We start from the raw sequence: 27,398 nt of genomic DNA on the forward strand, positions 1-27,398 counted from the left end.
CTGGGTTCGATCAGCCCTACATAAAAATAAACAAAATAAAGGCATTCTGTCCATCTACAGCTAAATATATATATATAAAAGTTGACTTAAAAAAAAAAAAAACTTGTTCTTCAGAAGACACTGTTAAGGAAATTAAATGAGAGACCACAAACTGGGAAAAAATATTTATCAATCATATTCACTAAAGAATTTTGTCTGTAATACCTACAGATCTCTCACAGCACAATAACAAGACAATCAAGTTTTAAAATGAGCAAAAGATCCAAAAAGGAAGATCAAGAGGGCTGGTGGTACTAGTGGTGTAGTGCTTGCCTAGCATGCACAAGACCCTGGGTTCAATCCCTAGCACCACAAAAAAAAAAAAAAATCAATCCCACAGTAGTAGCTCACACCTGCAAATTCCAGCTACTTAGAAGGCTGAGGCAGAGTATGATGAGTTCAAGGTCAACCTAGGCAATCATATGATCTAGCTTCACTCTCTTAGGTTGTTAACAAAAGAAATGAAAACATGCCTATACAAAGACTTGTATGTGCATATCTATAACCACTTATCTCATTATAGCTTGGAAGCAATTCAAAAGTCTACTAAATGATAAATAGATAAGGAAATTGTTATATATCCATACCTTAGAATACCACCCAAAAAGAAGAGCTAAGGATATAGCTCAGTGGTAGAGTGCTTGCTCAGCATATACAAGGCCCTGGGTTCAACTTAAAAAAAAAAAAAAAAAAAAAAAAGAATTACTGGTACAAACAATACAGAAATACAAATGAATCTCAAAAGTGTATGCTGAGTAAAACCCAACACAAGTGCCTATATCCTTTATGCTTCCATTCATATGAAATTCTAATAATATAAAACTTTAGTATTAAAAAGTGAATCAGTGAGGGGCTGACGTTGTGGCTCAGTGGCAGAGCACTTGCCTTGCACATGTGAGGCACTGGGTTCAATCCTCAGCACCACATAAAAAAAAATAAGCAAAATAAAGATATTGTGTCTACCTATAACTAAAAAAAAAAAAAAAGTGGATCAGTAGCCAGGTACAGTGGCACACTCCTATAATCCCATTGGCTTGGGAGGCTGAGGCAGGAGGATTGGGAGTTCAAAGCCAGCCCCAGAAACTTAGCAAGACCTTAAACAACTTAGTGAGACCCTGTCTCTAAATAAAATACAAAATAGGGCTGAGGATGTGGCTCAGTGGCTTGAGTTCCCCTGAGTTCAATTCCCCATACCCATGCCTCCCCAAGAAAAAATAAAAATGTGGGAAGGAAAATGGATCAGTAGTAGCTAAAATTCAATAATGAGTATTAGCTCAAGATATAGGATAAAAGTGTTCTGTATCATGATTGTAACAGAGTTTGTACAACTGAATGAATGTTTGTTGAAACTCATTGAGGTACCATTTTAAATTGTTGGTTTATTTTATATAAATTATATCAGAATAAAGCAGGTGTTTTTAAAGTTAGCTGTTACCTTCTTTCACCATGAGAAAATTTACCTTTAAGTCTTTGAAGCTTTGTCTCACTAAGAGGGATCCATCTTGTGAACCTAATAAAATAAATGAAATCATTCATTTCTGTTTCAGAGACAGAGGAGATGGGTGATGAAGAGGTTTTCTCCTGGTTAAAGTGTGCAAAGGGACAGTCACATGAACCGGAGAATCTCATGCCCACACAGATCATCCCTGGCACAGGTAAGGAAATTTATCTTTTTTTTTTTTTTCCCTAACATGCATAAGGCCCTGGGTTCGAATACAAGCAATGGGGAAAAAAAAAAAAAAGAGGTACATTGTTGGGTTTTGTTTTTGGTACCAGGCATTGAACCCTGGGACACTTAACCACTGAGCCACATCCCCGGCCTTTTTTATATTTTTTATAAAGACAGTGTCTTGCTGATTTGCTGAGTCTCGCCTCAAACTTGGAATCCTCCTGCCTCTGCCTAGTGTTTTTTGCTTTTTTGGTGTTTGGGGGTTTTCTTTCTTTGTTTTTTGTGCTACTGAAGATTGAACCTAGGGGCACTTTACCACTGAGCTACACCCTACACCCCCCAGCCCTTTTTTATTTTTCATTTTGAGACAGGGTCCAAGCAGGCCTTGAATTTGGATCCTCTTGGCTTAGCTTCCCTAGTAACTAGGATTACAGCTTATGCCACCATTCCTGTCTGGAAAAAAAAAAAGTGTTTTTAATTGAAATATTCACATTCCATAAAATTTGGTGAAATGGTTTATCTTAGTTTGAGGGGTTTTGGTTGTTTTTTTATTTTATTTGTTTTTTAAGCCTAAACTGAACCTACTGGCACATACCATTAATCCCAACAACTCTGTAGGCTGAGGCAGGAGAATTGCAAGTTCAAGGCCAGACTTAGCAACTTAGAGAGACCCTATCTCAAAATTTTTAAAAAAGGCGGGGGGGGGGGGGACTGGGCATATAGCTCAGTTGGTAGAGTGCTTGCCTCTCGTGTACAAGGCCCTGGGTTCAATCCCTAGCACCACAAAAAAAAAAAAAAAAAAAAGCTTCACCAGATTTCTCAGAATTTGAATCTTTAGATATATATGTAGTACATGCAGCAACTGCATATTCTGTACTTTCTTTCTGATCATAAGACATAGCTCATCGGGTTTCTAGATATCATTTCACATTCCTATGGTTGGCTGGACTAGAATGAAAAAGCCAGTCCCTAGGGTTCCAGAAAGACCTCTGGTTTTAAGCTTATAATAATCCAGCTGAAGGTAATCAAACCCCTTGAACCCTTGAGGAAGGTGGCTAGCTTAATAGTAAGAACAAATGATGATATTTATGTCACAGTTGCAGTTTTCTGCAGTGATTCCTCCAGAAGTTCTATCCCCAGCTTTCACATTTCCATTAACATACATGTATTGGAGTTCTGACTTTGCCAAACCACTGCCCATCTACTCCTTTACTTAAGGAAGCTTTAGGGTGTATCTCCATTGTTTTCAATTAAGGGCTTCCTGGGTACAGTGGTAGGATGTCTGTTCCCTGCTGGTTTTAGCATGGTTATACATGTGCTTATGTAAAATTTACATTGATCTATTTTTTTCTTCACCTTTTTTATTTTTATTTTTTAGGGGAGCCGGAGATTGAATTCAAGGGCACTCGACCACTAAGCCACATCTCCAGCCCTATTTTGTATTTTATTTAGAAACAAGGTCTCACTGAGTTGCTTAGTGCCTCAGCCTCCTGAGCCACTAAGATTACAGGCATGCACCACCATGTCAGGCTCTTCACCTTTTTTTTAAAAGATAATTTGCAGGCTAGGGACGTAGCTCAGTTGGTATAGAGTGCTTACCTTGCATGCACAAGGCCCTGGGTTTAATCCCCAGCACCACACAAAAATAATAATAATAATAATTTACAATAAAGTGTATAATTCAGAATGTTTGTACTCTAGATCATTAAGGATTATACCCCTCAAGATCTTCTGAAGGAAATCTTGTTAATTCTTAATAGAGGAGAGAGAGAGTGTGGCTCAGTGGTTAAGAATTTTTGGGCTATATATGTGAGTTGAAGTCTTAGTACTTCCTTTTACTAACTTTATGTACTTGAGCAAATGATCTAACTTCTTTTAGCTTCAATTGATCATCAAAAATTAAGGATAAATGCAGTTAACACATTGAAATGTGGTAAGGATCAAGGGAAATAATATAAAGAACGTTCTTAGCAAAATATGTCTCACATACAAGTGTTCCAATATTAATTATTATATTTTTTCTAAGCTCTTTACAATATTGGAGACATGGTACATGCTGCCCGGGGCAAGTGGGGAATTAAAGCAAACTGCCCTTGTATCAGTCGGCAAAACAAATCTGTGTTGAGACCTGCTGTCACCAATGGGATGTCACAGGTAAAGTGGTATGTGTGGTATAACTAAGTGAAATTTCAATTCTTATTGCCAGGAAATGCCCCAGTTTCAACAGTGTTTTTCCAGGCCTTTACAAGGTTTCTGAGGAATTAGTGAATGGGGAAACCTTTGTAGAGAGCCCAAAAAAATTTACTGAAGGGATTTTTAAGGTGTGGTTTCTTTTCATTCATCTTTAAACCAGTTCTTGGTTGATAAATTGCATGGAGAGTCTCTGTATCTTGTCAAGGTCTATACCTCTCAGAGACAGGCCATTCTGGTTTGATGGTGACTATTTTGAACAAGCAGTTGTTTCTTTAAAAAGAACCTGTAATTTACTGTTTACAATTTGAAGTCTTTCTTGGAATACCATGTTTGTTTGAAAAGAGGCACAGGTATGGATGCTAAGAGATCTAGAGATATATTTTTAGCCAGGTTTATATATCAGAGCAAATAATTTGGAAAATTCAGTAATGTAATAGAGTGATAACATTTATTAAGCATTTATGTGTGCCAGAACTATGCTAAGCCCTTTCCATATGCTATCTCATTTAACCCCCAGAAGAACTTAATGAGTTTTAATCACCAATATGTCATTGGGGAAATTATTTCAGGCATGCTAAATCTTTATTTTAGATTATAAACTTTAAGTCTTATCACTGTATTTTCCACAGAACTAGCACAGTTTCTAGTGCATAGTACAACTCAATAAATATACGTCAAATTAAAAAATTGGTGAAATAACAGTTTATGGGACTGTTTCAAATTATTCTTCCAGACCTATTTATTGTCAGCAGCCATTACTAGTCATGTTTAATTTTCTCTACCTAAACCAACCACTTTAATCACACTTTTAACAAGTACTTTTAACTTTCCATGCTTTAGCTTCCCAGCATAAACCCTAGTGCCTCTTCTGGAAACGAAACTACCTTCTCAGGTGGAGGAGGAACTGCAACAGTCACAGCACCAGAGACTGACCATGTTTCCAAACCTGAGGGCACTGACATCAGATCTGAAGAGCCCCTGAAGGGAGACAGTTCAGCATCAAATAGCAATAGTGAGCTAAAAGCCATCAGGCCCCCGTGCCCTGACACGGCTCCTCCCTCCTCTGCCCTGCATTGGTTGGCAGATTTAGCAACTCAGAAGGCTAAAGAAGAAACAAAAGGTGAGGTGAACACCTTTTGCCCTTCCTATGGGAGGAACCTGAAGGTTTTTCTGGGATTCTTCAGATTCACACATTACCATACACATTAATGAAACATGCGTCTTGCTTTTTCTGGCTAATCACACAAATGAGGGAATCTCTTTCAATTTCTTTCTAGAAATAGACCTTTTCTAAAGACATATAACCGGGCCCGCCTTCAGGCCTCCCTAGTGAGAATTGATGCAAAGTTTTTTGTTGTTGTTTCCTGGGGTTTTTTTGTTTGTTTGTTTTTGTTGGTTTTTTTTTTTTTTTTTAGTTGTCAATAGGCCTTTATTTTATTTATTTATATGTGGTGCTAAGAATCGAACCCAGTGCCTCACACATGCTAGGCAAGTGGTCTACCACTAAGCCACAACTCTAGCCCGAAGCAAAGTTTTAGCAAGCTTCCCAGAAGTTTTGTTTTTCAGCCAAAAACACCAATAATCTTCATTTTATATATATATGTGTGTGTGTTTATGTATATATGTATTTTAATAAATATAAATATATATTTTTTAGTTTTTAATGGACCTTTATTTTATTCCTTTATGTACATATGGTGCTGAGAATCCAACCCAGTGCCTCACACATATTAAGCAAGCACTCTGCCGCTGAGCCACAACCCAGCCCCAACAATCGCCATTTTTTTTTTTTTAAGTTGTAGATGGACACAGTATCTTTATTCATTTGTTTTTATATGGTGCTGAGGATCAAACCCAGTGCCTCACACATGTGAGATAAGCACTCCACCACTGAGCCATAACCCCAGTCCAACAATCTCCATTTTTAACAGGGACTCCAGATGGTTCCAATACCCATGTTCTGGTGACCCACCTGAGTAGCTCGCTTGCGCTCTCTCTCTCTTTTTTTTTTTGGGTATTGGTGGTTAAGTTTTGAAACCAGGGCCTCATGCATGCTGGGCAGTCACTTTACCATTGAGTTTATCCCTCTCCCCTGGAAACCCACTTGAAAAACAGTTTTGGGGCTGGGGATGTGGCTCAAGCGGTAGCGCACTTGCCTGGCATGCGTGTGGCCCGGGTTCGATCCTCAGCACCACATACCAACAACCATGTTGTGCCCGCCAAAAACTGAAAAATAAATATTAAATAATTCTCTTAAAAAAAAAAAAGAAAAAAAGAAAAACAGTTTTAGAAAATGAGGGTTAAGAGAAGTGAATGGAAACAAAAGTAATCCAAATCTGGAAAAGAAAGGAAGAAATAGGAGAGTTTCTCTTTGGCCCTGAGATCTCCCATATTCATAGCTTGTCAGGTTTGGTCCCAACAAACCTTACACAGTTTGTCAGGTAAAAGAGAGCATCTTTTGTCCCTTCCGCTTGGCTGATTTTTAGGAGTCAGTTGTCTGATGGGTATTTCTTGCTGTGCCTAAAGCTATTACTGGTTATGTTCTTACAGAAGCAGGGTCCCTGAGATCGGTGCTCAATAAAGAATCTCATTCACCCTTTGGGCTGGACTCTTTCAACTCTACTGCAAAGGTCTCTCCGTTGACTCCAAAGCTTTTTAACAGTCTGTTACTGGGTCCCACTGCCTCCAACAACAAAACTGAAGGCTCCAGCCTTCGAGACCTCCTTCACTCCGGACCCGGAAAACTTCCTCAAACCCCCTTGGATTCAGGCATACCCTTCCCCCCAGTCTTCTCTACATCCTCATCGGTAAGTGTCCTCTCTACAATTCTAGGCTTTGCTGCTTTTCTATGAAAGAACCATCAAAGATCTGATAATTAGGTTAGAGGTCATGTGGGTGATTTGTGTTCTCTATATTGTCAAGCTGACAACATATCTCTTTTAAGTTTTAGGGTGTTTGAGATCCGTTTAAGTAGTGAACCTTTTGTACCATGTTAGGAAGTTAGTAAAATTAAAACATTAAAATATTTTAGTCACCAGTGGAAAAGTCAATACATTGATCCATTTGATTTTCTTTCAGACTTTTTTTTTTTGTGTGTGTGGTGCTGGCAACCAAACTCGGGTTCTTATGCATGCAAGGCAGGCACTCTAACAGCTGAGCTATATCCGCTGCCCCTCAGACATTAATTTTTTTTAACTTAGCCAGTACATTTATAATGTTACTATCTTGGATATCTTATAGATATCCTTAAACCTTTAACACATCTAAAACGAACTCTTGATCTTCTGCCAATATACTTACACTTCTTTAGTATTCCTTTCTTGGTTAGTAGCATCTCTATCCTTTCAATTACTTGTCCCCAAAATCTTGGAATCATTTGGTACTTTCCTCTCGTATATTTATTTTTGGTACTGGGGTTTTAACCCAGGGGCACCTAACCACTGAGCTACATCCCAAGTCCTTTTTATTTTATTTTTTTATTTTGAGGCAGGGTCTTGTTAAGTTGCTTAAGGACTTGCTAGGTTGTTAGGCTGGCTTTGAATTTGCTAGTCTTCTGCCTCAGCCTCCTGAATTTCTGGGATTATTGGCAATGTGCACTATGCCCAGCTTCTCCTTGCTTATATTTCATATCAATCTATCAGTAAATCCCTTAATTTGATCAGAATATATTCAGAATTTACCTGTTTCTTTCCAGCTCCACCTTTCTTACTAACCTGAGCTGATATCCTCTCTTGCCTAAATTTTTGAAGTAAATTCCTCACCAGAATTCTGTGAGAAATAGATTCTGCCCGTTACTATTTTCTTTTCTTTTTTAAAATATTTATTTTTTAGTTGTAGTTGGACACAGTACCTTTATTTTATTTATTTTTACGTGGTTCTGAGGATTGAACCCAGGGCCTCACATGTGCTAAGAGAGCACTCTACTACTGAGCCACGACCCCAGCCCACAGTCTATTTTCAACACAGCAGCTAAAGTGGTCTTTTTAAAAATAAAATGTAAGTCAAATCATGTTCCCTCTGCCTAAAATCCTCCAAGAACTTCCTATTTCTCTTCATAAGCTAAACAGAGTCCTCAAAATGTACTAGAAGTCTTTGACTCTTTCTAGGCCTCTTCTCACTTCTCTAACCTTACCCCTCTTTCCTTCTGGTTCATTCTGCTTCAGCCATACCTGTCTGCTTGCTGTTTCTTGAACATAACCTGGCATGCTTCCTCTGCAGGGCCTTTGCACTTGTTTTCTTCTTCTTCTTTTTTTTTTTTTTTTTACAATATCTTTATTTATTTATTTATTTTTTTATGTGATGCTAAAGATTGAACCCAGTACCTCATAAGTGCAAGGCAAGTGCTCTACTGCTGAGCCATAACCCAGCCCCTGCACTTGTTTTCTCCCCCAGAATTTTCCTCCTATGTAACCTTTTGGCTGGCTTCATCATCAACTTCTTTTCTTCCCTCCTAAAATGTCACCCTCAGGAAACCTTTCTTTGTACATCACTCTTTAAAAGTTTATCACAGTAGAGGTAGGGATGTAGCTCAGTGGTAGAGGGCTTGGCTAACATGTGAGGCCCTAGCTCCACCAAAAAAAAAAAAAAAAAGTTTATCACATTAGGCACAGTGCACAGCTTGGTAGGCTGACAGGAAGATTGCACATTCAGGGTCACCCTTAGCAATTTAGCATAGCCTTAAGCAACTTAGTGAGATCCCGTCTCAGAATTAAAAATTAAAAGGCAAAAGGCCTGGGAATATAGCTCAGTGGTAAATTGCCCCTGGGTTAAAAATACCCAGCACCAGGCTGGGCGAGGTGGCGCATACCTGTAATCCCAGCAGTTTGGGAGGCTGAGACAGAAGAATCGAGAATTCAAAGCCAGACTCAGCAACTGTGAGGCACTAAGCAACTCAGTGAGACCCTGTCTCTAAATAAAATACAAAAATAGGACTGGGGATGTGACTTGATGGTTGAGTACCCCTAAATTCAATCCCCACTACCAAAAAAAAAAAAAAATACCAGCACTAAACCGCCCCCCGCCCGCCAAAAAAAGTTTATCACAGTCCCATACTCTACTCATAACTATGTTCTCTGCTTGTTTTCATACCACTAACTACCATCTTACTAGCTATGTTTTATTTATTGTCTGTCTTTTGCCTTTCCTAAAAGCACTTTTGATTGTTTTATTCACTAGTATATTCCTAGTACCACAGTATTTGATCCATAGTCATGATAGTTAACATTGAATAAATGAATTCACAAGATATAAAAAGTTGAAAAATACAAAAGAGTTATAGTGATAAGGCCACCCATTTCCCTTTCTAGAGGTAACCTTTCTCTTTTGTTTCTTCAGTGTTGGAGATTACACCCAGGGGCATTTAACCACTGAGGTACATCCTCAGCCCTTTATATTTATTTTGAGACAAGGTCTCCATAAGTTGCCTGGGCTGATCTTGAACTTGTAATCCTCCTGCATGGCTGGAATTGGAGATGTACACCACTGCACCCAACCACCATTGTTTCTTGAGTGTCATTTCAGAAATATTGTCATATATGCTGTCCACCCCATTTACATAAATGTTCTACAACTTGCTTTTCTCTCTCTCACTTTATATGTCTTGCAGGTCATTTCAAACAAGTATATAAATATGTTTCTCATTCTATGTTATGATTAATGCCTGAAATTTGATGAACTGCAAGTGATTGAGCCTATACAATTGGGTTGCTTCTCTTCTGCAAAAGTAACTTTAAAGGGGGGGGGGCTGCTGGGGATGTGGCTCAAGCGGTAACACACTCGCCTGGCATGCGCAGGGCGCTGGGTTCGATCCTCAGCACCACATAAAAATAAAATAAAGATGTTGTGTCCACCGAAAACTGAAAAATAAATATTAAAAAAATTCTCTCTCTCTCTCTCTCTAATTTAAAAAAAAAAAAATCAGTTACTCCTCCTAACCCCTGTTGCCCATATTAGGGATTAGACCCAGTCCTTTTTTTTTTTTTTTTTTTTTTTGAGTTATTTTATTTTTATGTGGTGCTGAGGATCCAACCCAGCAGGCCCCTCGCATTCCAGGCGAGCGCGGTATGGCTTGAGCCACATCACCAGCTCACTGAACTATCTTTCTAAAATTTTTTTTTTAATATTTATTTTTTAGTTTTAGGTGGATACAATATCTTTATTTGATTTTTATGTGGTGCTGAGGATCTAACCAGTGCCTCACACGTGCTAGGCGAGCATTCCACTACTTGAGCCACAACCCCAGCCCCTTTAAAATTTTTTTCATTTTAGACAGGTCTCTCTCAGTTGCCTAGGCTATCCTCTTATCTTAAGATCCTCCTGCATTCGCCTCCTGAATCACTGGGATCACAGGCCTGGGCCATCATGCCTGGCAAAAATTACTCTATTTTATTTGTATTTGTTCATATTCTCAGTTTTTTTATTTTTAAATTTTTTTTTCTTTTTTTTTTTTAAGAGAGAGAGAATTTTAATATTTATTTTTTAGTTTTCGGCGGACACAACATCTTTGTTTGTATGTGGTGCTGAGGATCGAACCCATTGCCTCACATGTGCAAGGCAAGTGCTGTAGTACTGAGCCACAACCACGGCCCCTTAATTTTATATTTTTTCCAGAATATTATATGGTTACATGCCTTAGATAGAGATTATGATTAGTGATATTTCAGCAATAGGATTATCAATATTACAAAATCTACACCTCCTTTCATTCTGTGATGTTAGAAATGTCACTTTCATCTGTGGGCTTACGCTTTGCCATCAGCTGAGATAGATGAGAGATGCATGATAATTCTCTTCAGTTACTTAGGTGAAGTATCTCCGCTGGCCAGAAAAAAATTTGGAACTCTCCCCCCCAAATTAAATGATCTTTTTCAATCAGTTATATCATTTTGTGAACTCTGCAATCTACATACCATAGGTATTTCTTAGGTCTGAAGTCTCTTGAAGCAAAGGGTTCTTTTTATACTTTTCTTTCATAAATGCAAGATAAATATCAAAAATAAAGGAATTTAAGGTACTAAAAATATCAACTTTTTGTTCCTCCTCCAATTGTATAAGATATTCTGATAACTTTTGTGGAATTTAATCAGATAGGTAAGAACTTAGAAATGGCAACTGTGATATGGTTTTTTTTGAATGCTTTTCTATGGCATCTCAGTCAAGCTTACCTGTGTCTGGCAGGGAGTAAAAAGTAAGGCCAGTCTACCCAACTTTCTTGACCACATCATTGCCTCAGTGGTAGAAAATAAGAAAACCTCAGATGCTTCAAAGCGGGCCTGCAACTTGACTGATACCCAAAAGGAAGTGAAGGAGATGGTGATGGGGTTAAATGTGCTAGACCCCCATACTTCACACTCCTGGCTCTGTGATGGAAGGCTTCTGTGTCTCCATGATCCCAGCAACAAAAACAATTGGAAGATTTTTCGAGAGTGTTGGAAGCAAGGCCAGGTAAGTAAAAATAAAGCTTCTGCCTGCCTGGCATAGCTATCAGGATAATTCTAGGCTTCTGTGGGAGATCTTTTGCCAGAGAGATTTAGACATAATAAGTGTATTGTTGATTTTCCTTGATCCTTTTAAGTATATTAGATTTTTAAAATGAAGGAATTTCTAAAGGAAAAAGTACAATCAAGTATCATTTTATTTCTAAGCTGTACAACTCTGTGTTCTTAAAAGGGCAGCTGAAATTACTGTAAGGTGTTAAACTGGAACTGACAATACCTCAGGAGGAGAATCCTTAAACGTGTTATTAGGGTGAAGGAATGGGTAGAAAAGGGTAGTACTTTTCTAGGTGTGTGTTTGAAGGTGTCCCATAAACTGATGCAATAACAATTGTGATTTTTATACTTTAGCAGCTGCTTAAGGAAGGAAGAGATTATGGATTTATCTTGGTAGTTTTTCACTTACCATTTGAGGAAGTGTTGAATTTGTTTGCTTACCTCAAAATAGTGGTAGATACCAGAGCAACAGAAGTATTTCTGTGGCATGCCTCCCAGAGTAAGAATCCAACATAATAATGAAGTAGAAGCAGTTTCCATTCACTTTAGCTGATGTGTTAAAATCCATAAATCTGGGCTGGGATTGTGGCTCAGCGGTAGAGCACTTGCCTAACAGGTGCGAGGCCCTGGGTTCAATCCTCAGCACCACATAAAAATAAATAAATAAAATAAAGGTACTGTGTCCAACTACAACTAAAAAATAAATATTTTTTAAAAATCCATAAATCTTAAAAGTGTAAAAGAACAATAGTTTTGTGGAGAAGAGCTCTCCCTAGGAAACCCTCCTGTTCAGTCCTTTAGCCATGGAATTAACAGTATTTCCTAAATGGCCCTGATTATATTTTTGTTTCCACAGCCAGTGCTGGTTTCAGGAGTACATAAAAAGCTCAAGTCTGAACTCTGGAAGCCAGAAGCCTTTAGCCAGGAATTTGGAGACCAGGATGTGGATTTGGTGAACTGCAGGAACTGTGCTATAATTTCTGATGTGAAAGTTCGGGATTTCTGGGATGGCTTTGAGATAATATGCAGTAAGTAGCATTGATATCTAGTTGACTGATGGCAGAGTAGGAAGCATCTATATGCCAGCTCTGTCCCTGCAATAACAGATTATATCCTCTTGGTGTCTGGTGCTAAACATTTAGCTTGCATGGCAATCCTATGGCTTCCCAAAATAGTCCAGGCTTTAGCCTGTAAGACCATAGGGAATGTGGAACATTTTTACTCAGAGGAAACCAGATATAATCTTATAAAATGGAGAAACATGGCAAGTGGGTAGGAAAACAAAGCCCACCTAATCTAGTCCATTATGTGGGCTAGGTTTATAAATCTGAAATAAGAACTTTTATCTCATACATAGTCACTGGAAAAATTTGGGGAGTAACCAACCCCACAAATGTTTGTGAGAATACTATCTCTCTTCCAGAACGACTAAGATCAGAAGATGGGCAGCCAATGGTGCTTAAACTCAAGGACTGGCCTCCTGGGGAAGATTTTCGGGACATGATGCCAACAAGGTTAGTTGATATCTGGGCCATCTTCTGAGATTTGTGCCTGGCCAAAGCCATCACAGAATAATTACATAATCCCAGAGAAGTGAATTTTGCCTCTTTGCTTTCTTGCCCTATAATAGCTAAGTTTTCTATCCTACTGTTTTGTAGGTTTGAAGATCTGATGGAGAACCTTCCTCTGCCGGAATATACCAAACGAGATGGCAGGCTCAATCTGGCCTCTAGGCTACCCAGCTACTTTGTAAGGCCTGATCTGGGACCCAAGATGTACAACGCCTATGGTATGAGGGAGAGGCCAGAATTGCCCCTTTGGGGGATTGCTCATTTCACTTACAGAAGATCTTTGGTCAGGGTCATGAGAAAAAGTGATTGAGGGCAAGTGACAGGTACTACAGAAGTTAAGGTATCCAGGATGGTTTTGAATATGTTTGCTTTGTCAAACTGATTTGTGTAAAATGTATGTGGGCCTAGTGTATAAGCCATATGTTCCCAGGAATTAGATCATTTCCTCTCAAAAATTGTACTCAAGGAGACATATTCTTAGTTTTGATAAGGCTCTGAGGTTGTGGCTCAGCGGTAGAGCGCTCACCTAGCATGTGCGAGGCCCTGGGTTCGATCCTCAGCACCACATAAAAATAAATAAATAAAAACAAAGCTACAACTAAAAGAAATAAATATTAAAAAAAAAAAAACTTGATAAAATAGCAGCAAAAAAGGCTGAATACCAAGGGCTGGAGATGTGACTCATTGTTAGTGTGTGTGCCTAGCATGAGCCAACAAGGTAGTGAGCATGAGCTCGCTAACATTAGCAAGGCCCTGGGTCCAATCCCAAAGCTGCAAAATGAAAAAACAGATACTATGCCACCTGTCTATTACTTTGTTAAGTATAGAAATAAACTAAATCGCTGTGTAAGTTGAACTAATGCCCATAGTGAATGTCCCTAATGCCCATACCTGTTTTGCTTTTAAAGGAAGGACCATTTTCAGGGAGTGGATTAATTCTATGTAGTATCTACTCATGCTAGAAGTTAATCTTAGACAGTATAAGAGAGATGAGAAGAATGATTTTTTTTATTTGCTTGCTTGCTTGCTTATGGTGCTGGGTATCAAATCCAGGGAATCATGCTTGCTAGAAAAGTATTCTATCACTGAACTACACCCCTAGCCCCTGGGATTTCTTGATAAATGGAACAGACATACTTCACTCTACAGTGGTACTCATTTGAGAATGTCCTTGAGTATATTTTCAGTTTTAGGCTCTCTGTGGATTCTTCAGAATATTTCCCCTTCACCTTGCATATTTTCCTTAACCCTTTAGGCTTGATAACTGCAGAAGATAGAAGAGTTGGCACAACAAATCTTCACTTAGATGTGTCTGATGCTGTTAATGTGATGGTGTATGTTGGGATCCCCATCGGGGAGGGTGCTCATGATGAAGGTATGTTTTCTAGAAAAACTGCTTTAGGTGATGAGACTTGGCCTCCCGGTAGAACTGAGTGTTTTCCTCCTTAGTCAGGAACAGTGGCTTTTTTTTTTCTTTCTTTCTTTCTCTTTATTTCCCCAGTGACTTTTTCTTAAGTTTCTACCAGGCCTGATATGTAGTAGGTGCCTAGTGAATGTTGCTAGAGAAAGAGAAGTTCTAGCAGAGAAGAGTGCTACTTGTGTATCTTTGACCAAGGGGTAGCTTCACATGAGGAATGAAGAAAGGACAAACCCATCTACTTGGCCCATCCGCCAGATCAGCTCTGGAGTGACAGATGTTAAAGCGGGGGTCACCTGAAGCATAAGGACCTGGGGATATAGCTTAGTTGGTAGAGTGCTTGCCTTGCATGCACAAAATCCTGGATTCAATCCCCAGCATCACAGAAAAAAGTGAAGCATAAAAGTGATATTTTGGGCTGGGGATATGGCTCAAGCGGTAGCGCACTCGCCTGGAATGCGTGCGGCCCGGGTTCGATCCTCAGCACCACATACCAACAAAGATGTTGTGTCTGCCGAGAACTAAAATAAATAAATAAATAAATAAATATTTAAAAAAAAAAAAAAGAAAGAAAGAAAACTCATAAGCCAAGAAACTTTAAAAAAAAAAAAGTGATATTTTGCTGTAATTGCCCTCTTTTGCAATATTTTATGCTGCCTAAATGTTTATCTCAAGACACTAAAAAGGGTGTGATCTCCATTATATTTAAGGGCCAGTTGGGTAGGACATCTTGGAGATCAGCTCAAATCTCAGTGTTAAAATTAATGTGTGTGCCTGGGCATGGTGGCTCATGCCTGTAGTCCCAGTGGCTCTAGAGGCTGAGGCAGGAGAATTGCAAGTTCAAGACCAGCCTCAGCAACTTAGTGAGTCCCTGTCTCAAATAAAAAATAAAAGGGGTGGTGGTGGTGGTGATGTGACTCAATGGTTAAACACCATTGGGTTCAATCCTTGGCCAAAAAATAAAATAAAATAAAATAAAATAAAATAAAATAAATAAATGAGTTCCTTGTGGAAGTTTCAGAAAAATGAGAACAGTTTTGAAAAATAACTTGAAATGTCAAGGTTTAGGAATAATCAGTATTATTACTTTGGCATTTCTTATTCTGTTGTTGGATTTGATGCTACACACCTGTAGGCCTTTCCATTATGTTGTGGTTTCTTGTGGATTATAATAGACAGGTATTAGAAGCCAACCTTCTTAATTTGCCATAGAAGCTTTATGCTTTGTGGACTTAAATCAGCAAAATCCTAGAGTTTCAAGTGGTCTTGCAAAAATATATAGAATCCCCCTACTTTCAGTAGGAAATAACCCACAAGTTAAACATAAGAAATAGCTATTCATTTTGAGCAAGAAACATTTTTTAAAGAAACTACCACAGGGGCTGGGGATGTGGCTCAAGTGGTAGTGCGCTCGCCTGTCATGCATGCGGCCCGGGTTCGATCCTCAGCACCACATACCAACAAAGATGTTGTGTCTGCCGAGAACTAAAAAATAAATATTAAAAAAAATAAAAAAAAAAAAAAAAAAGAAACTACCACAGGGGCTGGGGAGATAGCTCAGTGGTAGAGCACTTGCTTAGCATATGCAAGTCCCTAGGTTCAATCCCCAGCACCAGAAAAAATAAAAATAAACAAAAAATGTCTATAATTTTTTTTTTCTTTTTGGTGCTGGGGATTGAACCCAGGCCTTGTGCATGTGAGGCAGGCACTCTACCAACTGAGCTACATCCCCAGCCCTACAAATATTTTTTTAAAAAGAAACTACCACAGGCTGGGTATGTCACTCAGCTGGAGAACATTTGCCTAGTGTACATGAGGCTCTGAGTATGATTCCCCAGGACTGCAGAAGAAGACACTAGATTACCAAAAATATTGAGTCTCTGTTAAGTAAAGAAGGTTTAGAGTTATTCTTCCCTGTGTAGGGAGCTTAGACCAATACAAATTTTGCTATTTCTTTTTGGTGGAGGAAGGGGATACTGGGGATTAAGCCCAGGGGTGCTTTACCACTGGGCTATATTCCAAGTCCAATCTCTCTATCTTTCTATTTTTGGTGCTGGGAATTGAACCCAGGGGCACTTTACCACTGAACTACATTCCCAGTCCTTTTTTGTTGTTGTTGTTTGTTTGTTTTGGTACCAGGGATTTGACCCAGGGGTGCTTAAACACTGAACCACATCCCTACCCCTTCTTTGTATTTTCTTTAGAGACAGGGTCTCACTTTAAGTTGCTTAGGGCCTCGCTAAATTGCTGAGGCTGGCTTTGAACTTTCGATCCTCCTGCCTCAGCCTCCTGAGCTATTGGGATTATAGGCATTGTACAGGCATGTGCCACTGTGTCCAATTTAATTTTTTATTTTTGAGATAGTGTTTTGCTAAATTGCTGAGACTGGCGTTAAACTTGAGATCCTCCTGAGTCGACCTTCAGAGTCACTGGAATTAGAGGCATGTGCCACTGTGCCCAGCTCATGAGTTTTGATTCTTTGCTATATAACTCCAGAGAGATAGAGAAAAGACCAAACTTGTTTGATTTGGACATTGTATTTCACTCAGAAATACTGAAATGACTAGTTACATTGAAATTGTCATTTTGCTCGTTTCAGAGGTACTCAAGACAATTGATGAGGGGGATGCTGATGAGGTGACGAAGCAAAGGATCCATGATGGAAAAGAGAAGCCAGGCGCTTTATGGCACATCTATGCAGCCAAGGATGCAGAGAAGATCCGGGAGCTGCTTCGAAAGGTATGCCTCTTGGTGAAATGTGCTCCCAACTCTCAAATTAAGAGTCTAGAGGGGCTGCGGATATAACTCAGTTGGTAGAGTGCTTGCCTTGCATGCAAAGGCCCTGGGTTTGATCCCCAAGCACCAAAAAAACAAACTAAAAAGAGTGTAGAGACTGAGACAACCTGTCCAAGATTTTTCGTGTGGAGTCCCTAGATATTAAAGACCTAGTGGCCATGTATATCTTATCAGAATACCCAGAAAATCTGAGTCAGACTTCGAGCATATTGAATAGAGTAAACCAGAAACTTTGGGCTTTGCCAGAAACACTACTGTAGCAAGTTGGATTTATCCTATTACTGATTTTTATGTATGACAGCACAATGATGCACATCTGAAATCCCAGCTATTTGGGAGGCTGAGACAGGAGAATGGCAAGTTCAAGGCCAGGCTGGGCAATTTAGCCAGACCCTGTCTCCAAAAAAAAGGAAAGGAAGAAAGAATGAATGAATGAGGGTGGTGATAAAGCACAGCACTAGAGTATTGTTTAGTGTGCACAAGGCCCTGAGTTGAATTCCTGGTGTCAACAACAACAAATGTACTTACAGTAGTTTCCCCTTATCCAAAGGGAAAACATTCAAAGACCCTCACTTGAAACCACAAATAGTACCAGACCCTGTATATATTTTTGTTTTTGCCTATACATACATACATATGATAAAGTTTAACTTACAAACAAGGCACAGTAAGAGATTAACAATAACTCATCATAAAATAAAACAGTATAACAACGTACTATATTTAATTTTTTTAATTTTGAGATAGGCTCTCTCTAAGTTACTAAGGATGGCCAGTAACTTGGGATCCTCGAGCCTTGGCTTCTCAGGTAGCTGGGATTATAGGCATGTAACACTACACCTGGCATCTAATTGTACTTTACCTTTTCACTTTATGGCTTCTCTGCCATATCAGAATTGCAGCATCACTGCTTTTGAACTTTGGGTGATTATTAGGTAAAATAAATAAAATAAGGGTATGTGAACACAAGCATGGTGATACTGTGATAGATAGTTCCTTTGAAAACAGAGAGCTAGTGGGTGATTAATGGGCAGTAGTATAGACAGCCAACATTCATACTCTGGACAAAGTGATGATTCATGTTCAAGGTGGCATGGAGCTGTGGATTTCATCACATAATACTCATAACAGCACACTATTTAAAACTTATGAATTATTTCTGGATTGATTGGTACTAGGACTTAGATTCAGGGGCACTTGACTACCAGCCCTGTTTTATTTTGTTTAGAGACAGGTTCTCACTGACTTGCTTAGGACCTTACTTTTGCTGAGACTGGCTTTGAACTTGAGATCCTCCTGCCTCAGCTTCCAGAGCCACTGGGATTACAGGTGTACACCACTGTACCCAGCTATTTCTGGAATTTTTCATTTAATATTTTTAGACCATGACTGATTGTGGATAGCTAGAATCACAGAAAATAAAACTATGACTAAGTGACTAATTTTTAAAGAGAGAGAGAAGAGAAGAGACAGATAATTTTTTTTAATATTTTTCAGTTTTTGGTGGCCATAACATCTTTATTTTATTTTTATGTGGTGCTGAACCCAGCCCCCCACGCATGCCAGGCGAGCATGTTACCTCTTGAGCCACATCCCCTGCCCCAATAAGTGACTATTAATCTTTCTATTTTTGCATTTTGATCATGGCTTCAGGTTGGAGAAGAACAAGGCCAAGAGAATCCCCCCGATCATGACCCAATTCATGACCAAAGTTGGTACCTGGACCAGACTCTCCGTAAGCGTCTCTATGAGGAATATGGTGTGCAAGGCTGGGCCATTGTGCAATTCCTGGGTGATGCTGTCTTCATACCTGCAGGAGCCCCACACCAGGTATTTTCTAAATTGGGGTTGGGCTCTACAGCTCCATGGGCTTCTTTATGTCTGCTTCTCTTTCTAATCTGGCAAGAGAGAGAAATGGCAGAATTCAACTGATTGCTTCACCATACCACCATATTTTGCTTTTTAATTTTCTTCCTTATAATTTTATTTATTTTCATAGGTATGTGAACATAAGCACAATGATACTGTGATAGTTCCTCTGATAACAGAGAGCTAGTGGGTGATTAATGGGCAGTAGTATAGACAGCCAGCATTTATTCTTTCTTTCAAAAGGACTGAATTTGGGAAGTAAGATTAGAAAATATATGGTCCTCTTGTGTCCAAAGATATGTATGCAATTGGCTTGATTACTATTTTTATGCCTGTTAATGTTAGTTAATTTGCATCCTTAGGTATTAATTTTTGAAAGCATATGCCCACAAAAAGATTTGTATGCCTGTACTCACAGAAGTTTTATTCAGAGTTGTCAAAATTGGAAATTACCCTAATGTACAATCCAGTTGTAGTTTATCAATATGGTAAAATGCCACCCAGGAGTGTACAGGAACAGATTACAACAGATCTGTTCCATTATATTGGTCACAGACTAATCTTATTATTTATGAGAGTACTACACACACAAAGGTATGAAGGCTGTGACTACCAGAAGGTTGGGATTATTTTAGAGGTTGACTGCTACAGGTATTTTTAAGAGGCAAATACCTAGTGGGTAGTAGGGAATGCAATATAGGGTGTCTGGAGTAGGGCAGATAAGTGAGGCTTGGAAGAAAGGTCACTGTTAGATTATGATGAGAAATTTGACTTTATGTGGCAGAAATAAAACCAGCATTGTTGCCAGGCACAGTGGTGCATGCCTGGTAATCCCAGCTACTCAGGAGGTTAAGGCAAAAGGATTGAAAGTTTTAAGCCAGCCTGAGAAACTTAGCTAGATCCTGTCTCAAAATAAATAACTCAAAAAATAAAGGACTGGGGATGTAGCTTAGTGGTTCAGCACTTGCCTCACATTTGTGAGGCCCTGGATTCTATTCCCCAGTATTGGGGGGAGAGGTTAAGACTTGCATTGTCCAAAATTAAATTGTAAAGGAACTCATCTGCAACAATGAGATTGCAGATAATGTGGGATTAATCTCTTTCAAAAGGACTTAATTTTGGAAGTAAGATTAGAAAATATATGGTCCTCTTGTGTCCAAAGATATGTATGCAATTGGCTTGATTAGTATTTTTATGACTGTTGATGACAGTTAATTTGCAAATTGTATTGTCAACACACTTTTTAATCTGCTCTGAGCAGCTCATAAATAAGATTCCTTGTAATTTTAAGTCTTATTTCAAAATTTTCTGATTTTTTTCTCCCCCTGACCCCTCCACAGTGCTGGGGATTAAACCCAGGGCTGCACACATACTATGCAGGCTCTCTACTACTGAACTGAGTCTCTAGCCCCTTTGTTTTAAAGTTTTTGTTTTGGCAAGTGGGGTGTCAAACCAAGAGGTTCTTTACCCATAAGGTATATCCCCAGACCTTTTATTTTTTATTTTGAGACAGGCTCTTGTTAAGTTGCCCACACTGGTCTTGAGTATCTGTAATTACAGACATGTACCACCATCGTACCCAGCAAACATTTTTATTTATAATTTATATGTTTGCACTTACAATGTCTCTGTATTTTTATTATCAAAATGAAGAACTAGATGTGGTGGTCCCAGCTGCTCAGGAGGCTGGGGTCAGAGGATCACTTGAGCCCAGGAGTTCAAGGCAAGCCTGAGCATCTCCAAAAAAGAAAAGAAAAAAAAAAGGCAGGGAATGGATATATTATGTGGATGTTTTGTTATCATAGACATTTTCTATGAGTTATTGATCTCTAATGTCTGATGTTTTACCTCTGTACTCCCCCACCCCTATCACTGCCCCCAGGTTCACAATCTATACAGTTGCATAAAAGTAGCAGAAGACTTTGTATCTCCAGAACACGTGAAGCACTGTTTCCGCCTGACTCAGGAATTCAGGCATCTCTCCAACACTCATACAAATCATGAGGATAAACTGCAGGTAAATAACTTCTCCTTCACCTCACACTGTCATTTCATCACACGCTCACATACTTACACAGAAGGCACATTCTCCTCTCTGAGGGTATTCTTTAGTTGTCTGATAGGAGGAAGAATGACACAGGGAATTCCATCTCGACCTATGGAGTCTTCCTTTCAGAAACACCTTATCAGTCCTCAGTTCTCTTCAGTTGTGCTCTTAACCTAATCATCTTTTAACCTAATCATTTCCAGCTGGGCATGGTGCCACGTGTCTATAATCCCAGTGGCTCGGGAGACTGAGGCAGGAGGATCAAAAGGCCACCCTCGGCAACTTAATGAGATCCTATCTCAATATGAAAAGGGCTGGGGATGAGACTTAGTGGTAAAGTGCCCCTGAGTTCAATCCCACTACCTCCCCCATGCCCCCCCAAAAAAAACTCATTTCCAGCATGACAGCCCCTGTTTCTCTACCCTTGGAATGTATAATGTTTCTTTGTGTTTTTTTTTGGAGTCATAGATGGACATAATACCTTTATTTTATTCATTTATTTTTATGTGATGCTGAGGATCAAACCCAGTGCTTTACACATGGTAGGCAAGCACTCTACCACTAAACCACAATCCAGCCCAGGTATAGTGTTTTGAACTTTAGGTAACTGACTTAGACACACCTCCCTGGTCAGCACTAAGGCAGTGTAAAGAAGAGATACAGACCTAAAACTGTTTCTTATAGCAAAGTTCTGTGCAGATTCAAATTTTTATAGCTGTCCTAGGGATTGCAGTTCCTATCCCTGAGAACTGCATTTGTAGGGATGAAAATTGTTTTCCCCTTGTATAATTAAACTGGATGTTCAGATTAGGATTTTTGTGGTCTTGAAATGGATTCGAATTTTAAGGACAATTTCATTATTAATTCACTTTAGGAACAAAAAGAATAAAGAAACAGGATTCTCCATGCAGAAGAAGTTTTAATAGTTTGAATATACACTCTCCCCGTCTTTCACTTCTGGCCTCTTCTTCTGTTATGCCTGTTTCATTTCTGTCTTCTTTGGTTGATGACAAATCAGGTTGGAAGAAATTTTGTTGTTGTTGTGTTGTTGTTGTTTAATTGCTGGTAGGTTTAATCACCTTCAACTCTGAGCTTGATCTGCTTTTTATTTTTCAATATTTGAAACACATCAGCTGGGTGATGGACATACCTGTAACCTAGCCATTCAGGAGGCTGAGATAGGAAGATTGCTAATTGGAGGCCAGCCTGGGCAACTTAACAACACCCTGTCTAAAAATAAAACATTAAAAAGGTCTGGGGGTGTAGCTTAGTGGCAGTGTGCTCCTGGGTTCCATCCCTAGTACCAGGGGAAAAAATTCAAGGAACATTTCAACCATTAAATTCTTACACAAAGTATAATCACATTAGTATTATAGATATGATACAAATATTCAAACATACATATTTCAGATATCACCTCAGTCTCTACTTGTAACATATCACCTTATCTGTAAGGCCTTTCTTGACCCTGTTGGGCACTATTGTGCCCGCCTGTTTGCTTTATTTTTTATTTTTTTTATATTGATTTCTGCTTCACCACTCCAATCCCCTTCTTTTGTCTCAGTTTCTTCTGTAGTAGTTTTCATCATATATGGTATATACTTTATCTGTTTGTCACTATTCCTTCTCAAATGTAAGTTATTTAAGCTCTGTGAAGGCAGGAATTTTATTGTTTTGTTTGTTTTTGCAGTACTAGGCATTGAACCTAGAGCCTCGCACATGCTAAGTAATAAGTGCTCTACCACTGAGCTACATTTCCAGCTCTTATTTTTGAGATAGAGTCTGGCTAAATTGCCCAGGCTAGACACAAATTTGTTATCCTCCTGTCTCAGCCTCCCAAGTAGCTGAGATTACAGGTGTACACCACCACACCTGGCTTTGCTATTTTATTCACTGCTGTCCTTAGCATGATGGCTGGCACATAGTAGGTACTCAGTAAATATTTATTGAAGTAATAAAAAATTAATAGAGACTAGCATAAGGTAGATTTGTGTGCCCACTACAAAGTGCCCCTTATGTTTTATGAAATGATATTATATATGTATACAACCTACAACAGTTACATTGTTGAATGTATTCTTCCCCTTTCCATTTCTCCATTTTCCCTCCATAGAGATAACCACAGTCTTGGGGCTAGGGATATAGCTGACTTGGGAGAGTGTTTGCCTCACATGCACAAGGCCCTGGGTTTGATCTCCAACACCACCCAAAAAAAAGGAGATAACCACAATCATCATATCATTCCTTTTTTAAAAACTGTCTTTAAGCTGGGTGAGGTGGTGCACACCTGTAATCCCAGCAACTCGAGGGGCTGAGCCTGGATGGAGGATCACGAGTTCAAAACCAGCCTCAGTAATGGGGAGGCACTTAGCCCCTGAATTCAATCCCTGGTATCCCCCCCCCCAAAAAAAAAAAAAAACTGTCTTTAGCCTGTTTGCTTGCTTGCTTGCTTCCTTTTTTTATTTTTGGTACTGGGGATTGAACCCATTGGTGTTTAATCACTGAACAACAACAAACAACAACACAGCCCTTTTTTATATTTTATTTAGAGACATGGTCTCTCTCACTGAGTTGCTTAGGGCCTCACTAAGTTGTTGAGGCTGGCTTTGAATTTGAAATCCTCCTGCCTCAGCCTCTGGGATTTCAGGCATGTACTATTGTGCTTGCCTTTTTGCTTTATTTTAATAACTTTTTAATTGTGTCTTCCAACTTCACATGTAACACTTGTTCCTTTTAGACAAATTAAAAAATACATATAGGATTGGGATTTTGACTCAGCGGTAGAATGCTCGCCCTAGCACATGGGAGGTGCTGAGTTCGATCCTCAGCACCACATAAAAATAAATAAATAAAATAAAGGTGTTGTCCAACTACAACTAAGAAAAATAGATATAAAGGAGCCAGGCTTGGTGGCGCATGCCTTTATCCCCGTGGCTCAGGAGTCTGAGATACGAGGGTCATGAGTTAAAAGCCAGCCTCAGCAATGCCAAGGCGCTAAGCAACTCAGTGAGATCCTGTCTCCAAGTAAAATACAAAAAAGGGCTGGGGATGTGGCTCAGTGGTTAAGCACCCTAGATTAAAAAAAAAATTCAACATACCAATAGTACAAAACTAAACAGCATTATAAGTTATTTTCCCACCTCCCCTTCCACTGTTCATTGCATCCTTATTAGCTTTAGGACTTTGGCAAGATTCTTTACCTTAGAACCTGTGTTTCCTCAGTTTCTCACCTATAAAATGGAGATGATAATAGATATTAATCTACCTCATAGGATTATGGCAAGGATTAAATGAAAATCCATATAAATAACTTAGTAATAGTACCCAGCACATAGATAATGGTGATTGTATAGCCTTTCAAGTGACTGTATCATTCTTTCTTAAATACAGACCTGTAGCTGGGTTTGGTGGCACACACCTATAATCCTGGTGATTTGGGAGGCTGAGTTAGGATTACCAGTTGGAGGCTAGCCTCGAAAGACTGTCTCAAAATAGAAAGGGCAGAGAGGGTAGCTACAGGGTGTTCAGTCCCTGGTACTGCAAGGAAAATGAATACATGGAGAACTTACATTGTGCACAATTTATAAATCCTGATGGGGAGTGATTTAGGAAGCATGCAGTCATTTCTTCACCAGTTGGCTTAGAATCAGAGTAGAACTTTACATTTGTGTTTGTGGAACACAAAATGAAGCTGCATTCAACTGACAGTGCTAATTACTCTCCAGGTGAAGAACATCATTTACCATGCAGTGAAAGATGCTGTTGGTACCCTCAAGGCTCATGAATCCAAACTGGCAAGGTCTTAGGCACGGAGAAATTCCAAGCTCCCTTGTGAAGCAGGTCTTTTCACTCAACACTTACAGGGAACCACAGGGTTCTCTGCTGGAGCAGAGGCCCTTCACCTGGAGCCAGTGTGGTCAGTATTACAAACTCTCCAGCCACTCTTTCTACGCTGCCTCAACACTGAAGGTTGACACAGGAAAGTCGCACTGTTCACACACACAGTTTCTGACTCCAAGCCAAGGGTGCCACATCCCCAGCCAGTGGCCTTTTGGGAACCCGGATTGCCTGAACATCGCTAGGCTTTCCTGCATTATTCTCTGACTTGAGATCATGGAATCCAGGAATGTGGGCACACTTTTCTTTTCCTCTTGTGCCTCGTTAAGTGGGGATGTGTTTGGAGGTAGAGGGAATCATGTAACTGGTACAAGTAGGGGTGATTGCTTAAATATGCCTGGTGGAAGCCTGACTGTCTCTGCACATGACCTCTGACATGGCCTGCCCCAGGAGATGGGGTACAGCCATTCCCCACACTCTCCCATGAACACTGGAGTCTTACAGGACCCAGGGAGAACCCACTGCTTTTCCCAGGAGGCTCCAGGATTAGGAAATGTGTGTATTTAGTGAAAAATAGGTTTGTAGTGAAATAGTTACTATTTCATGAAAGTAGATATTTTTAGAATTTTTGAAATACCACAGTTGTTTTCCTGGATTATGAGGAAAGGCACATTACATTTAGTCTTCCTTTCGATAAAACTCTTTGAAGAAATATGATTTTTAGAAATCAGTTGCCCATTATAGCACAAAATTAGCCAAAGCAGAATTTAAAAGAATTGGCTTTTTAGAATTCTTTTAGTTTCTCCCTCTCCCCTCTCAGTCTTATCTTGAGGGAACAGTCATCTGAGAAAGAACTTTGTCATGTCTGAGCTGTGGTATGTCCCCACATATACACACTGGTGACTCCAGGAACCATTTTCACCTATTACCAGCGTTCCCTTGGGACTCCTCATTTACAAATGCTAAGGAAAGTTTGATTTCCAACATGAAGGTTTTTGTTTTTTGGGTTTTTGTCCTGAAATATTTTCAGCAAAACTTTCCAACTCAGTGGAGTTTTTATTAAAAATTTATTTGAAAATGATGGAATTCATTGGCCCATAGGTACATTGGGAAATGTATCTCTTTCCAGCTGTACTGTAGTGCCCTGCAGGCTTGTTTATATGTTCACAATTACTTTTTTTTTTTTAATAAAAGTCATTTACTGTAGAATACTTTTAATTTCACTTTCTGTATTTTAATTTTGTCGAAGGGCTGATTGGGATTTCCATGTTCTTATTAAAAATCTAACAAATCTGTTTGGAGTGGACTAAATTCTTCCTGTGGACCAACCCTTTTAAAGTCAAGGCCATATTGAGGGCTGGTTTAGAGGTGGGTTTTCATTTCCAGGTTTTTGTTATTGCACTGCACCTGATTACTGCTCTTTGCTTCCTGAACTTATTGCCATTTGGGAAAAGGAAAAGTGCCAGGGTGAAGTCAGTGTGGTTTGGGGCTAAAAGGCAAGGAGCCACTTGAGTTAGAGGGTGGATGGAGAGAGGGATTTTCCTAGTTTATGCTCTGTGAACAGTGGAGTCTTACCTTCCTAGGGCAGAATGTCTGGGAAGAATGGCCCAACTGAGATTTATTTTTGTTTGTTTATTATACAACAAAGTGGCTTGAATGGTAAGGACAGACTGCATTCCAATTAGTAGAGGCCTTTTAGAGGGGAAGTTGTAAAGAATAACAAGAGGGGTCATTAGAGGCTGCTTCTCTGGAACGTTTTAGCCGGGGAATGGAATTACCAGGTTGAAATATATCATAGTTCAAGGATACTAAGTTTGAATAAGACCATAACTCTATTTGAATATAGAACTCAGCATGTCCATTCAGTCTGGATGGGTACAGGTTCATGTTGTGGTCAACAGAAGGATTACACCTCCACATAAAGGGTAAAGAAATGGCAAAACTTTAAAATGGAACAGGAAAGGAGAGCAATTGGGGGGTGCATTGAAGTTGGCTGCTTTGGTGAAAATCAGGAGGCAGGCTAGCCTACATTCTGAATATAAATGTCTTCAGAATTAGGACATACACTGCCCTCAGTGCTTACTGATGGGGGTGGAACTGCAGCCCCTGGACTCACCACTGATCTGGGACCCCGGTACCTCTCCCAGCCCCTGTTTGAAATTTAAGGCTCACATCTCCCCAGCCCCTGCTCTTTTCCCCTGCAAAGCTTACTGACAACCTGGGAAAACAGATAGCTCAGGCAGGGCCTTTTTGAACTAGAGATTGGTGATTGTGGAGAAGGGGTGGGGTGGACAGGTGTAGTTGTGTCTCTGACTTCAGGAGCTCAGGTGAATGTCTTTACGAGGCCTGTAATGGGGAAGGAGCATCCTCTAGTCAGCAGTTGAGGTTATGTAGTCAGTTTGAAGTAAACTGCCTGGGTTCATATCTCAGCAGTGTGACTCAGTGGTTTTGTGACCCTTGGCAATTTATT

General features: G+C 39.5%; 1 protein-coding gene across 3 annotated transcripts in view; it reads left to right on the forward strand.

Moving 5' to 3' along the window:
* The window catches only part of Kdm3b (lysine demethylase 3B), a 78,392-nt gene extending 52,169 nt beyond the window's left edge, over positions 1–26,223 (forward strand). For 2 of the 3 annotated variants that reach the window (XM_026401288.2, XM_026401290.2), the window contains 13 exons: positions 1,587–1,694; positions 3,735–3,862; positions 4,742–5,021; positions 6,452–6,708; positions 11,078–11,344; positions 12,248–12,419; positions 12,815–12,905; positions 13,050–13,180; positions 14,218–14,337; positions 16,979–17,118; positions 18,829–19,005; positions 20,927–21,061; positions 24,817–26,223. In XM_026401288.2, coding sequence (XP_026257073.1) covers positions 1,587–1,694; positions 3,735–3,862; positions 4,742–5,021; positions 6,452–6,708; positions 11,078–11,344; positions 12,248–12,419; positions 12,815–12,905; positions 13,050–13,180; positions 14,218–14,337; positions 16,979–17,118; positions 18,829–19,005; positions 20,927–21,061; positions 24,817–24,897 — 2,087 coding nt within the window. In that variant the 3' untranslated portion in view covers positions 24,898–26,223. Of the gene's footprint in view, positions 1–1,586; positions 1,695–3,734; positions 3,863–4,741; positions 5,022–6,451; positions 6,709–11,077; positions 11,345–12,247; positions 12,420–12,814; positions 12,906–13,049; positions 13,181–14,217; positions 14,338–16,978; positions 17,119–18,828; positions 19,006–20,926; positions 21,062–21,965; positions 22,113–24,816 lie in introns of those variants that run through there. The other variant, XM_026401289.2, reaches the window with a different exon arrangement.
* Positions 26,224–27,398: the final 1,175 nt, after the last annotated feature.

Source organism: Urocitellus parryii, chromosome 1 (assembly GCF_045843805.1).
Source record: "Urocitellus parryii isolate mUroPar1 chromosome 1, mUroPar1.hap1, whole genome shotgun sequence".
Classification (NCBI taxonomy): domain Eukaryota; kingdom Metazoa; phylum Chordata; class Mammalia; order Rodentia; family Sciuridae; genus Urocitellus; species Urocitellus parryii.